At 43.4% G+C, this 15,101-nt stretch overlaps 1 protein-coding gene across 3 annotated transcripts in view; it reads right to left on the bottom strand.

Annotated features, from left to right (window-relative positions):
• slc4a11 (solute carrier family 4 member 11) overlaps positions 1-15,101 on the bottom strand; it is a 95,480-nt gene that overhangs the window by 38,983 nt on the left and 41,396 nt on the right. For all 3 annotated transcript variants that reach the window (XM_068717635.1, XM_068717636.1, XM_068717637.1), the window contains exons 3-5: positions 12,091-12,207; positions 4,705-4,748; positions 242-470 (exon numbers count right to left, since the gene is read on the bottom strand). In XM_068717635.1, coding sequence (XP_068573736.1) covers positions 242-470; positions 4,705-4,748; positions 12,091-12,207 — 390 coding nt within the window. The remainder of the gene's footprint in view (positions 1-241; positions 471-4,704; positions 4,749-12,090; positions 12,208-15,101) is intronic.

Genomic DNA, 15,101 nt, shown 5'->3' with positions numbered 1-15,101 from the left:
TGGGTCTTAAAAGCTTCTTGAACCATTCTCGAGTCAGTCTGACAATTCTGCTCCTGAGCCGGAGGTGAAGCTATTTTTCGGGGCAGGTGTTGACATGTGCAGACGTTCGATGTTTCTAGGTCAGGTGTCGGGACTGTGGGCTCACCCGGACGGTACAAGTTCTCCGTCTTATCGGGTTCTGTATTAATCTTCACACGCGCGCTCGGTCTATACATGCGTGTCGACGGGTTCGCTTGCTTACCGTTGACCTCCTGAGCTCCTGCGTCCGTGAAAAGCATGCTCATCACCTCCTCGAAGTTGCAGCTGGGCTCGGAGGAGTTGCTGTCCTGGCCCACGTGGTGCAACATCCTCTTCAGGACGTCGTCCAGGGAGGCCGCGGTCTCGTCCAGCAGGATGGTGGCCCGGGCCAGGAAGCCGTCCAGGTCCCGGTGAGCCCGAATCTCCTCCTCAAAGTTCATCAGCTTCACATACTGCGGGAAAAGAAGGGAATTCTGTCAGCCTGAAATCGTTTTATTTGAGATTTCTGTGCTGATTAAGCCAGTCAGTGTATGTTTAAAGACTGGAAGGCATTGTCAAAATGCATCTATTGGACCAAAGGCATAAAAATCCTTTCATATAGTTGTTTAAATGTATCTTTGGTTTGGATTATTCTACTATCCCCAACATGCTGAAGTTTGCTGCATTTGGAGAAATTAAGACTCCAAAAAACACATTTTTTGCTGATATTTTTTTGAAACACAAGTAGTTATCAGAGGTTTTAACCACAGACTGTTCTTGCAACAATGTGCAAGAGTTGCCTTTCTGTATATGTATGTATGCGTATGCATCATACACTATTTGTATTTATTTTCTAGTTAAATTGTACTTATAAAATGACCTGTACTCCAAGTTTAACTTCGCTAACTTCTTGGCCAGATCTCCATTGAAAATCTTATCTGGTTTAACAAAAAGTTGAATAAAAAAATAAACAACTGAAGCACATTTGCAGTTTTTCCGTTGATCAGTGTCAAACAAAGTCCTTTTTCAGGAGAAGTTAACGAAACATTTTGAAGGACAATCACATATTTCCTTTACTTCAATAAAGCTGGCCAGTGATTAAATCCTATTTGAAGACTGAATCGGTTGACTAAAACTAGAATCAGGATGAATTTTTGCCAAATCGTTTGTTGTTTCATTTCAGTTTATGTGAATATCAACAGAGGTGTAAATCTACTGATTCATTCAATCAAAGTTGTGGCTGTGAGACGATCGCACTTCTGGCCTAAATCAAGGAACAAATTGGAGACGTGGAGGCAGAGATCATCACCACTGTGATGTTATGACACTAACTTATTTCATGTGATACAGCAGGAGTAGTGAGACTGAGTCTAAAATCCACAGGACCACATGGGCACAGTAAAAAAAAAAGCATTTATATTATCAAAAAAGTGTGAAAGTGCCCTAAAGCTTTGACCTTAAAGTATCCACACCCCTCTGAGCCTGTTATTGTCCCACATGAAACAGGACGCTTCACCCCTCGTAAGCTCAGCCACATTCTACCGGTGGAGTCTGAACCACCTGAGAGACAGCCGGATGGACCGGGAGGAGAACACCGCTCGATTAAGAGCCCAGACACCCAGCGGCCCTCGATTTCATTGATCGTGCGATTGACAGAAACTCTGCAGATGAGTGGATTCCCTGCTGCTCTTTTATCCATTTTTTTTAAAAGACGAGAGCTGAGCTGAGTCCGTGTCTAGAGCCTTTGAAGCTATTTGTGTATGCGGCTCTATAAATACATTTTGATTTGTTTGTGCGGATGGTGTCGAGTTTGGGGGTTCGGTTTTGCTTCGGGGGGGGGGGGGGGGGGGGTCAAGTGTTTCAAAAGGTGTAAATTGCGAAATAACTTGTGTGTTATGTTAAGATGTATTCCTGGTCAGATGAACAATGCAGAATGAGTGGTGATGCAGTCCATGTGCTGGACAGAGCATTGGGGGGGAAATCTTTAATTCTAAGGAAATGTCCTGAATTGTGGATAAAGAAAGCGAGAAGCACGCAGATGGAGCAGAAACCTTGAAATGAAATCTAAATAAAGACCGAAGTGGGAAAGTGAGGATGTGACCAAAAACAAAAAAAACCAGAAGGAGAGCGAACCAACAGAACGGAGAGATTAGAGAGAAGAAGCAGGCGAGCTGTCGGCAGGAACACGGCCCGTCAAACTGAAACCTCTGACGGACTTGAACTGACGACGTGGAGCTCTCGACCGCCTCGGTCACCGGTTCAAACCGATGCCCTCTGGACGCTGCTTTACGCTCCCTAATGCTACAGAAATGTATCTGCACAATGGCTGCTAGAATCAAAGACTGTTTGATTCATTTGAACAATCTACTGAGAAACCACTGAGATATTAAAGCAGGTTTATATTCACCATCTAGTCTGGCTCTTATACTCACTTGTGCTGTTCAGCCTGTACTGGAAAATTGCAACTAACGTCTATTTTCATTGTCAATTAATCTGCCAATTATTGTCCCAATTCATTGATGAAATATCTGTATATTTGCTGTATGACTGTATGAGTATTGATCCTGATGTTAACTGGTTCACTAGTGGATCTCATCAGCTCACAGATTTCACAGAATGTGTTTCTTTCGGACAGATAAACGCTCAGAGAGTTAGCAGCATCGTCTTAGTCGCGAGTCGGACGTTTTTTCGAGTCTAATTTGAATTTTCACCAAAAGACATTCCACCAAAATTCTGTCTTTCATCTTAATAACATTCCAACAGAATAACTCTAAGACGTCTGCACGGCTTCATTATTGTAATTCACTGCTGTCTACGCTACCATGGAGAGACGTTCAGACGCACAGCGCACGCTTTCAGCAGACTCCAACGTAAACCCATCCGCCTCATTAGAAGACGCTCAGAGTCTGGTGGCTTTGAGGAGAGCATATTAACTAGTTTTGTACGTTAACGAATTACAATAACGTATTTATAATTTCTACTGTTTGTCTATAATACACTGAATAAAATACTTGGTCATTTTTCCCCAGAAGGTGCTGTGAGTAGTCCCTCCTCTCCAGGTTGAACATGTAACAATCCATAAAATCAGCTGCTGCTGTGTTTGTTTGGATTGAACAGTCGGTACACAGGTGGGTCCAGAACGAAGACTGAAGCCCTTAATGCAAACGGGAAGCCAATTAAGATAACAAATGGTGAACACACAGGGAACTAAGGCTGGACAACAGAACCTACAGGACCGTCAAACAGAAGATACCATCACAGACGGTTTGAGATCAACAGACTCTACAGCTGGGGAGCAGTTCTTTACCTCCTCTATCAGCAAACAACATTTAGGATTCCCTGAGTCTGTGCGATTCGCATCAGCACAGCTCAGGTATATTCTAATTGACGGGATTTATCGAGACTAATTACATTCTGACGTCGTGCAGGTGTTGCGCCGCTGAAACACAGGAACCGGCTGCTAGCGTGGAACAATATGAGCGGAGTGGCACGAGAAGACATCCACGCTGACAGCGGAGGCATTCAGTTGTCAGGCACATCTTACAGGAATTGGATTGTTTTTTACAAACCTCAGCGCGCTGTCGACTGTGCGCTGCGGAGCTGTGGGCTATTACAGTATGTAGGGAGATATAAGTGGTGGACTGGGACTCGGTGTCAGGCGATCCTCGTGACTCAGCCCGAAAGAGCTCCGTAAAATACACATCCCTAGAGGTAATGAAGCCCAGTGTAAGTTCCCGTCTACGACTGAGGAAGATCAGAAAAGGGATAATTAACAGGAAACTATTCTTATCGCTTAATCACAAATAAGTCAACCACTTTCATGTACAATTGCAAAACATTCTCACCCCTAACAAAAATGGACGCTTGCTCACGTGGGAGACTTTCGGCAAGAAATCTCCTTCAGGCAGCTAAACCTGCTTAAGTTAGGTTTAGGAAAGAGTCAAGTTTAGTGCTTCACAGTCAGAGAAATCGAATCAAACAAAGACTGGATAAAATATACAAGCGGGACAGTTAAAACATGAAATACCACGTTACCTTAATTCCTATCTGAACAGATGGGCGTTCAGCTGCTTTTTGAAAGAGTCCACAGAGTTCAAAGAGCTTATTGGGAGACTATAAAAAAAAAAGCTTTGGGGCTGCCGACTGGAGAGCACAAAAAGAACACTTGTCTGTAACTGGCATGATTTACATAGGTGAGTTACGTAACAAGTCTACGGGAAAACAAGTCAACCGTGACTTAGCTTCATACGCTACACGAACAGCGGTCTGCTGGGTGAAAGTCCTGCGTTTGTTCGATTCCACCCAATGCAGACTTTCCCGCTCGTCACGCAACATCAGCAGCTGACGGTCCAGTACCGACGTGGATCGTTTGCATCTCCATCAGGACGCCAAGCGGAGCGACGACCGCTTCCACTCACGAATGTGCATTTAGGTTCAAATGAAGTAAACGCCACTGATAGAACTCCTGTTTCCTCTGCTCTTGTGATTAAAACATTCAACACCGTGTGCTTCCTTCTAGGCTCTATCCTACACCAGATCTGAGACGGAGAGTTTAAATCTTGTATCTGGAGTCAAATTTCCTCTACAGATCAATTAAGATGGCGGCGCTCATTATCAGCAACGTGCCAAGTTCCCCGACTGCCCAAAAAAAGCTCCTTATCTTTTAAATAATAACATATCATACATTCAGAGAATATGTACGCTTACCCGTCTTGATGTGTTCAGCAACACGCAACCGGAGTCGTCAGCGTCTGAGGAGAAACGAAAACATGAGGTCCAATCAGACACGGCATCGTCACAAACTGTGGGACAGATTGTATGTATTATATCAATATAGCTATAATATTGCTATAATATTGCTATACTGCTATATGTCAGCAGAAAATTCATCGTTGGAGCAATTTTGACGTCTCTCCACACTTCAATCAATAAAAAAATATAAATGTATCTATATAAATAAACCTAGCTTTTCTGTCACCTGTTCAGCCACGCCCTCATTTCTGCATCTCCGTTCTAATAATCGCCATCTGACCGGAATGTAAAGCTAAACATCTAATCTGCCCGGTAACCGCCACTGAAAATGTAACCGCCCTGAAATTGAGGCATTTTATGTCTTTATTAGAGAGTCGACGGTAAAGACAGGGACAGGAAATGAGGCGAGACAGAGATGGGGAACGACATGACTTGCAAGCAGACTAAAACTGTGAATGCTGTGGTTCATGGTCGGCCCCTTTAAGCCTTTGTCTTCCTGAACAGTGTACAAGCGTTTGCTTTTGTTGAATTTGAATATTACGAGCTAAAATGCTTAACTTTGCCTAATGTTCTGCGTTTACATTTTAAAGCATGTTCTAGCCAACCGTCCTCGGTGGTGCAAATTCTGAAATAAAGATATATAAAAAAAAGCCTGAGACCCTTTCCTTCTTAATGCTGAAAATGCCAAGAGGCAAGTGTCTAAATGCTCTCATTGAACAGGGATTGGAAGTTTTCTGCTGATAAGGTTTTAATGCACACGTCTGCGGAGCCGAGGCGAGCGCTCAGATAAAAGTACAAAGGTCTGGATTTTCCCAGTGTTAGGAAAAAAAAAAAAAAAAAAAAAAAAAAGGGGGACAAAGGAGGGAAACGCTTTTATGTTAGAAAACAATACGAGGACAAACGGAGGGAACGAGGTTTTCAACACGGCTCGGTCACCAGACTCAGTACCCTGCTGGCTCTGGTGAAGCGGTCCGCCGCTGCCGTTACATAACAGCCGTTAACGCCGTTTACTGCGGGGACGACGTTATTAGGTTACCGTGGGCTTTCCTCCTCTGCTCCACGTGAGGCACTATGGCGGCTCCGTCTGGAAATCAATCTGCGCTTGACTCCTCCCTCTCAGTGACGGTAAAGCAAAAAAAAAAAAAAAAAAACCCAACAACAAACCTTTTAACAAGCCAATAAGCCTTAGGGAAGCACTAGGATATCGTAATATCAATAATCCAGCCACAAGTGAACATGTTTGAGTGTGAGGGGGAAAAAAGGAGCGAGGGGGGGGGGGCTTTGATCGCCATACTGAACACCTTGCCATCATAAAACCCTGCAGGCAGTGCAGGGAGAAGGAGAGCCTACCTCTATGATGAGGCTATGGCGGGGCTGGGGGGCTGGGGGGGGGGGGGGGGCACGTGTCGTGTGCAGTGGATTTGGCTCATCAAAGCCTCACAATCAAAAAGCACACGGCTGGGTTGATCCGCTCCCAGAGGGGAGAGCGAGCCGCGGCTCTAATTGCTGTCAGGCTGCAGCCGTGAGGAGATATTCATATATTCATATAAGATTACCCCCAATGATCACCTCCTTCTAATGGCCTCCTGTACGTCTCAATATACTGTGTGGCTTAAAGTAATCCAGGAGAATTTCAGGGTTTAAGGCTTAGGGAGAGGAAGTGTTAAAATGTGACTCGGGTTCTTTATTTGATCAGTGTGGCTCCACAACTGTTGATTACTTTCAGTCGGCCACAAGTGTTATGTAATTTCAGAGGGGAGCGTTGTATTATTTTCGTCATTAAGGGTTTTGCAGGGCGGTGACTGAGAATGGCGGAATTACTGTGTGATAGGAAAAAAAAATCTCAAGTGTCCTTGGGCCGACGCCGGGCAGTGTGTTCGAAACAGTATACGCATTTCAAATATGTGTTATGGAATAAGGAAGTAATTGCTTTGGTAGTGTAGAAAAAATAAATACATTTCACTTTCATGATACGGAGAATACATTTCCCATCTATCTCCCAAACTGTGTCGTTCACATTTGACGTGCCCAGGGTGTTTTATTTTGAAAAGTCAGTGAGACCAGGCTGTATGTGGATCTGTGTGTGTGTCATTGAATGTTAATTGTAGCACGATTGTGGACTTTCGATGTATTGTTTGTCTGTATGTAAAGGTAAGTGTGCTGCTACGTTACCATGTGTTCTAAGACAAGAAGACACATGTCTCCTAAAGGAGACAATAAAGGCAAATCTAATCTATACAAACCCTTAGGATCGAGATAATACAGAGCTGTCTCAAACTAATTTAATTTACTACAGAATTGGCGACTTTAAGTTATGTGATCCTCTGATGGTATTTGAAATCCGTGCCTTTATGTTATCTTTATATTCTCCTTTAATCTTTATAGTATACAGTGTCCATGAAACAAAACCCCCCAAACAGTTATCAAGGTCAAGGCTTGACCTCGGTCAAAATCAAAATCCTCAAGTTTCCAGCGCGGCAGACGCCCGTCCTTCCTCGTGACTTTTCCACTTCAGTATTCAGCCAAATTGATTGAACTGAAATGGAAGTGAGCCCGGCGCTGGCAGACACATAATCATGAAATCAATTCTATTTATGGAGAGCGTTTGACAGCTTCATGACAAAGTTCTCTAAAGAGAGAAGAATGGATAAGATCATGTCAAAATGATAAAAAAAGAAAAGAAAAGAAGACAAACAACGTCCTTGTGTTACAGCACCAGCTGACAACATTTCCAGTAAGTACTTCAATTCTAATCTTCAACAATCACTTGCCATCAATCACTTTGTTTTTATCGTTGCCTGATGCCGCGAACACCCCGAAACTGAGCAGAACGTATTACCGACTCTTCATCCCCCACATGAGGACGCTGAGCTTTCTGCAGACAGTAGAACAAGTATACACTTTAATGGATAACCGGAACAATATTCAAGCTTAGATTAGCGTGTTAGCGTGTTAGCGTGCTAACATTTGCACTGAACAAAAACCTCAACTGAGACTGATGTGAAGTTTTCGAAACCAAAATATTGGGAGATTAAAGTTTTGACCTCGTGATGATAAAAAGTACCAAATGTCGCGGAAGTTCATCAAGTATTTGTCGAGATATTTCACACGAAACTACAACTGTGAAACCTCATAGTGGCGCTGGAGGAACTTCTTCAGAAACCCTTCAGGGTACATCCTCTGAGAACCAGGATTGTGTGGCTATCCTTCAGGTAGACGCCGAGTAATTTCTCTGGACAAGAGACAACTTTGAACTGTCAGTGACGCTGGATTAAGAAATATGAATGCTGTTATACAAATGCTAATACAGGTCCTCGTCACTACGACAGAGAGAACCAATCTGAAGGAAACACATTCAGGTACTTTGTATTTTTAAAGTGCAGACTTACCAGAAAGCTTTAAAAAAAATGTATTTGTAATTTTTAAGCTCATCTTTACACAACCAGACCAATCAATCGCCTTTAACTAGCATTGAAATGTACATCTCGAGGATAATACTTGTTAAAAAATACTGCGGTGTCCAAATATGGATCACAAAATTGTACTTATTGACTGATTCTCTGTCTTTGTATAGAAACAAAACGAGACTCAAGATAATAGAAAGACGAGCATGCGTATTGATATTATATTTTGCGTCGTTAGTTTTTATTTTCCTCTCTTTTAGAGGTTTTCTATACGCTCGTATTGGGTTTCTACCTCACCTGCACATGTACTTTACTTCTATTTACTGTTTGCATGTCTGACCTACAAATAGAAGCTAAACCTCTGAAGATGCCTCATCTACGGTGCATGAACTTTAGTGGGTGCTCACAGGGGAGTGTTACATGGAGATACAGGAAGCAGCAGTATCAGCAGAGCACGATGTAGTCGGAGTGATGTCAGGAGCCTCGCTCACAAAGCAGCGTACAGTAAGTCGTGGCTGCATATTGCCGTATTTATGGACCTGATGTTGGGGTTAAACTGATATCTGTTCTTCTTCATAATGGACTTACTGTTGAACGTCAGTACAAGAAACCGTCCTGGTCCAGAGCAGAGGTGGACTACGCATACTAAAGGAGTCAAACAATAATACATGTGTAGTTTTCAACCAGTTACTACAATAAAATCTGTGTTTCCAGATCAAAAATAACTAGAAAATCGATTTTCGGTCAAAATAACTGGCATTTATTGGTGTGCCCACGTACTACAAAAAGTATTTCAGCATCTGCTGCTAGTAAATATAATTTAAATGAATTATAATACGTTTAATCTAGCTATGGCCACTCACAATGTATGTAAATCTGTACATAAATAATCTAAAACGGGTATGAATTGCCACGTATTTAAGATGTAAATCTGTTTTATATCAAGATGTAAGAAACAGAACAGGCAGTAAAATATTGGTTTCTGTGCCAGGAGGTTTAGACAGAGATAATGTCACTAAAGTTAAACTAGGATGTGCAACGTACGTCCTACTTTAAATGTATTAGAAATATGTCCAAGTCATACTTGAGTCTATCCTCTGGAGAACGAGCAGCGGGCCGGAGTTCAGCCACCACAGGTCTGCAGAGAATCACTTTGTAAAAACTTGACATTCAGCACATTTTGAGAGCTTTATCGTTCTTTTTTTTTTGAACATTTCCGCCGCACTGAAAAAGAAAGAGAACCCATAGAACTGCACGGTTCATTACCACCAGTGGTTCCAAAGTGTTTTCCTGTGAATGGACGGCGTTCTACTGATGATGAATATGATGTCTCAGCTTGTTGAAGCCTCTTTTTCTGACAGCGATGACAAACCTCGCCTCATCGTCTGTGCTTTGGCGTTGATTCTAAGCCACTAAAAATCCACTTTATCATTAAAATGTGCCTCCGCTCACTGCTGGGTTATTTATTTAAATTTTTTTTATTTAGGCGTGTACAAGTTTGACGAAAATGAAAAAAAAAAAAAAAGATAAAACATGATAAGTCAAACAAATCAAACTTCATGAGATGAGACAGATGAGCACAATGTGCTGCAGTGCTTTGGAGGCTGAGCTCGTATTCAGGACATTGAATAAAATAAAATAAAAGCTCTTTAAATAACTTTTATAAAACATATCTCTAATATGTTGCAGTTAACCGTCCAACAGGCACAACGTCATAAAGGTCAAGATGGAATAGTGTCACAGGAACCCGTCTGGCACGAGACCAGAATTATGAAAGCATCCAAAGCACGACGGCATCTTCTCACGAAGGGAGCCACAGTTCAACGCACGGAGATATATGAATTAATTACAACAGACAGATGTTTTTGAAATTAGATTTTGATAGGAGCTGCTGTCTCTGGGTCTGATGCGATCGCTAAGCTATTTGCTTTTCCACACCACTGCTTATTTAGCCAGACAGGATGTGATTAAAAGTCCTACATTGATTTGATACGGTGGACGTATTCCACAGTGGCCTGCTGATGTGGAATAATACAAACAAAAAAAAAATAGGATGATAATTTGTGACAAATTAAGAGCAGAAACGGGACACGCAAACAGCTAATGACACTGGGGTCCGATGTATGTGACAGCGGGAGGATGTCATTTATCTAACGTCTGAGATTTAATGTGTTTATGTTTATGTTGCAGCTCCTTCTTCCAGGTCACATGGTGGAGGACAGGTCATGTGGCTCAGGTTGTGTCTGTTTGACGACTCCCGGATTCCTTTTCTTCATATATGTTTGCATCTGTGATCATGTTTTGTCATTTCGATTTTGTCTATATTGTAATTTTTACTTTGTACAGCACAACATCTATTGCGTGTGTGTCCAGGAGAAGGGATCCTTCCTGAACTGCTCTTCTTTAAGTTCCCCTTTAAATGTTTTTTTGGTTGTTGTGTTCTTATCGGAGTCGAGGGTCTGAGGACAGAGGGTGTTGTGTGCTGTACAGATTGTTAATGTTATTTTAGGCAGTGTTGGATTAAAATGTGTTTTTTTTTAATGCATCAATGAGATGAAGCGTCTTGTTTTCAGGAAGGACAGCGAATGTTTTAACTGGACCAAAACCATAAATTAAGAAGAAACATAAATGACATTAAACCGTGTACATTCCACCATGCAACCAAAACACTTTGTTCACTACAGACGCTCTCAATGGACGAGCATAAAGATGTGGAAGTTGTTGTAGTTTTGGGATAATAATTTAGTTTTACATGCTGGCTCAGAGGTGTAAACACCTCCCATGTTAACATTTACCATAATGAGTATTTACGGTATAATCTGTTCTGTCGTGACAGTTTACACTACGCCACTCGAGTACTTAACGCTGTTAATGCTAGACCTGACACTCACAGCACCTGTCCAGAGAGAGAGAGAGAGAGAGAGAGAGAGAGAGAGAGAGAGGGAGAGAGAGAGAGGGAGAGAGAGAGAGAGAGAGAGAGAGAGAGACAGACACAGAGAGGGAGAGAGAGAGAGATGGAGAGAGAGAAGAGAGAGAGAGAGAGAGAGAGAGAGAGAGGTTTTCATTCTTGTTTTCTCCTCCTAACTTGTTCCCAGCATGCACTGCTCCAGCTCTCTTGTCAGACGCCTTAAGTGTTACTATGTATGGAGAATGAGCCCGAGTGACATGGTCACCTGTCACATTGAAAGGGAACGGTCACCTGTTGACACATGGGGTTTTCTGGTGTATGTGTGTGTGTGTGTGTGTGTGTGTGTGTGTGTGTGTGTGTGGGGGGGGGGGGTCAAAAGAAATCGCCTGCACCTGCAGCTGAGGAGCTGTCTGTCAAGTCAACACCTGCCATCAGGCTCTGGATGGACTCCAGCAGAACAAATTAGTTCAAAGTTGTTCTGAGAGGGTTTTCTTTTTGCTGCCTCCTTGAACGACGCCTCTGGAGATCGGCCATGACTGCAGACACGCACCGCCTCCAAAGAGGGTGTGCATCACGTTATGACATAATAACATCTCCCCCCCCCCCCCCCCCCCCCAAAAAAAAAAAAAACGAGCCAAGAAAAGAAGAGCGAAGGAGCAAAATGAAAATGAACAGTTGATACTGATCACAGTTGAACAGCAGAGGAGGTTATTTACGAGCAAATTCAGAGAGGCAGCGTGCCACTTTGTAACCTTTTTTTTTTTCTTCTTTTCTTCGTATACCTGAGCGAGCTGATTATGACAGCCCTACTTAAAATCAGATCGGGTCAAAGGTCGCAGGGAGACGGCAAGAACTCTTACATGAGGGATTTCTGCAGAGAGAGCCGAAGTAAAAACCACAACTTCTGGTTCTGGATCAAGAAGACCCTCATTCAAAAGCCCATTGACATTTTTCAGCTTTATATCTGGATAAAGACCAACCACACACTCTCCCCCTCCCCCCCCTCCCTCCCTCCCTCCCTCCACTGACCTGGCCCAGGGCTGATCTGGTTGTCATAGAGGTGGATGTCATCTCCGCAGGCGATCGGCGAGTCTTGTCCCTCCTCTCGGCCCTCGCTGCCCTCCTCCTGCTCCACCTCCCGCTGCTCTGGGGACACAACAGCACAGGGTCACCTCCTGAAACCCTCGCCTGGCCACCGGGCCCGGGCGGCAAGCCCGCTTTTATCATTATCGGCCCAGAGAGTCAACGGGTGCTTACTGCACATTATCTCACCTGACCAGCTCAACTTGTAGGACAAACGATGCTTATCGTGAATACGAGTCGGTACATTCCCTAGTGTTGTGTTTAGAGAGTACTCTGAAGTACAGAAATAAAGTATTGTTACCATGTAAAAGCATACAAAGACAACGGGAGATGGAAAACAATCCCATCAAAGAAACTGTCAGATTTGTGCTTAACGAAAACTTCAGACAAAATATTAGTACTGTAGAAGAAATTATGCCTTTCAGTGACAGCTTATCTGATAGTCAATGAACCGTGCTGACACTGTAATAGGCATCTGGTGCTTAAAAAAAAAAAGAGTGATATTGTTTGTCAATTGTCACCTGAAGCGTGTCTCACTTGTCAAATACGCTCTCAGATTTCTCTGCAGCGAGGTGGAGAGTCACAGAAGCTTTTAACTACCGGATGTGGTTGAAAACAGGCTTTTTATAGGTTCTTTTTACACATTCAGGGCCATTATTGATTCATCTTTTCTATTAATGAATTCATCGTTTGGTCTTTTAAGTATGAGCAAATAGATACATAAATCACAAGGCACCAGAGCCGACGGTGTCTCGCGTCGTCTGACCGACAGTCCAAAGATATTCGGCTTATTAACGGAGAAGACTCAGAAAAGCTCTTCTTCACAAGTGAAGCAAAGTTATTTTCTCCGTTGATCAATCAACCCACTCACATTGATTTACCCGGGAGAGATTTATTAATTATTATCATTACAATGCAAAGGTTCACTTATAGGCAGGCCGCAGTCCAGGTCCGGACCTAGAATTGATGAATTATTTGCGAAACATTCACGTTTCCATTTTAACCGGCGCAGCTTTTCTAGCCTTTACGGCACTGGTTATTGTAATTGCATGCGTTTGTGATACTACACACACACACACACACACACACACACACACACACACACACACACACGTGGGGGTGGGAGACGAGACAGTAGTCAGAGAGAAGTCATTTCATGTGGCGTTCAATGCCACCACGAGACAAAGCGCACGTCTTTTGAAACCGAGGGCACAGAAAGCCGTTTGATATCATGACACCGAATCATCAAAGACAGCGCGATGTTCCAGACCTCCGCTTGAGGAGATTCCCTCTAAACGGACCTCTCTGAATATGAATTGAATACCCCTGCTTTAATGCATAGACAGCCGTAAGCAGAGGACCTCCACGTCTGGAAATATAACAACCAGTTTTGCCGTGAAGACGAATCTTTCATGATTCAGCAGGTGGAGGGTTTTGCAGCGGACAGGATTTCGTATGGTAGGAAGCATCGCAGCACTCAGCCCGGAGCCTGTTTGTATGACTCATCCCGGTTTTGTTTTTTTTCCCTCTCTCTTCCCGACACAGCAGCCACTCAAATCCAAACCTACATTTAACTAGTGGGCTCCCAAATATCATTCCGGGCGACGAGGAACAATGCTCGCGCTCTTTTTGTCGGCTGACCTTATCCGCCAGGAGGCCCCCCCCGATTCCGGTTGGTTCAGTTAGCCGTGCGGCGGGATCATCCCTCAGCTCTTGACATTGTTTGAACCTCGCTGAGTCTCAGGCTGGGCTCTGACTTTCAGACCACCTTGAGAGGGAGAACAGCGGCTGCCGAGCAGGAGGAGCAAATCAACGCTTTCACTTCAGTTTCACAACAACATGCTAATAACGCTTTGTAAATATTCGATCTGCTTTCTACTCTCCGATCTATTTATCTATTTTTTTTTTTTTTGTATCAAACTCCAACTAAAGAGAGTCCCTTTTCAGATCCAGGGTTTGATTTTATTAAAAATCTCAAAACTGGATTCTTTTCACAGTCGTGATTGAAACGATGAATTGAATTCAGATGAATGGAGGCGCGCTCCCTCTCAGCGACAGCGAGCAGTCGGTGCGAGCATGTGACACGTAGAGGGAACAAGGACGAGCGAGACGAGGGATGTTCCGTATGAAAACGCTGAATGATTGATGTGTTTCCTTCAAACCGGCGTGCGGCAGCCTTTGACATGTGACGTACAGAGAGACACAAGCAGCGGCGGCGGAGCACGCCCGCATCATTAGAGACGTTTCAAGCTTTCTGTGCGGAGAATCACACGACGCAGGTGGTCTCAGGCTGCAGCTAGCGATCGGTTACGTAGATAGATTCATCCGTCAATTATTGTTTGGATTCATATCATTTAGAAAAGGCCGAAGGCCAAAGTGGACGACTTCAAATCTCTCATTTCGTCCGAAAATAGAGCCGAAGAGAACGACAGTCGGAAAATAGAGCTGAAATGATGATTAATCGGTTGGTCAATTAACAAAAATAATTATTTTGATGATTGATTTTTTAAAATGCCAAACATTTACTTCTTTCAGCTACTCAATTGGGAAAATTGGCTCCTTTTTAGTTTTTTTTTAAGACAAAACCAGAAGCGAAACATATTTTAGCCACCTTAAAAGAAAGTCTCCCCTATAACAGTAATTGTACCTCACAGTACCACTGCTTCAGGGGGTTGACTCGTGTTATTGTGTGACTTTAGTTCACAGTCACACAATAACTCACCGACGGAGGCAGCGGTAAGCCAGCAACCCCCTGTGTCGTGCGAGGGAAAACGATGGAGTCTGGTGGCTTCGGCGAGGGAATAGACGGAGACAACGGCATCAGTTCCAAGTCGGAAACAGGCGTCTGAGTTATGTACAGAATGTACAAGTAAAGATGATTATAGTCTGTATGGATGAAGGTTATGTTGGTCTTTCACTGCGTGGAACTCTCCAGGGTTACAAACGTTTCCCACAGG

Source organism: Cebidichthys violaceus, unplaced genomic scaffold (genome assembly GCF_023349555.1).
Source record: "Cebidichthys violaceus isolate CVI_PGR_0920_01 unplaced genomic scaffold, fCebVio1.0.p SCAF_22, whole genome shotgun sequence".
NCBI classification, from domain to species: domain Eukaryota; kingdom Metazoa; phylum Chordata; class Actinopteri; order Perciformes; family Stichaeidae; genus Cebidichthys; species Cebidichthys violaceus.
The sequence above is the reverse complement of the archived record's forward strand: the minus strand, read 5'-3'. Positions and strand labels throughout refer to the sequence as shown.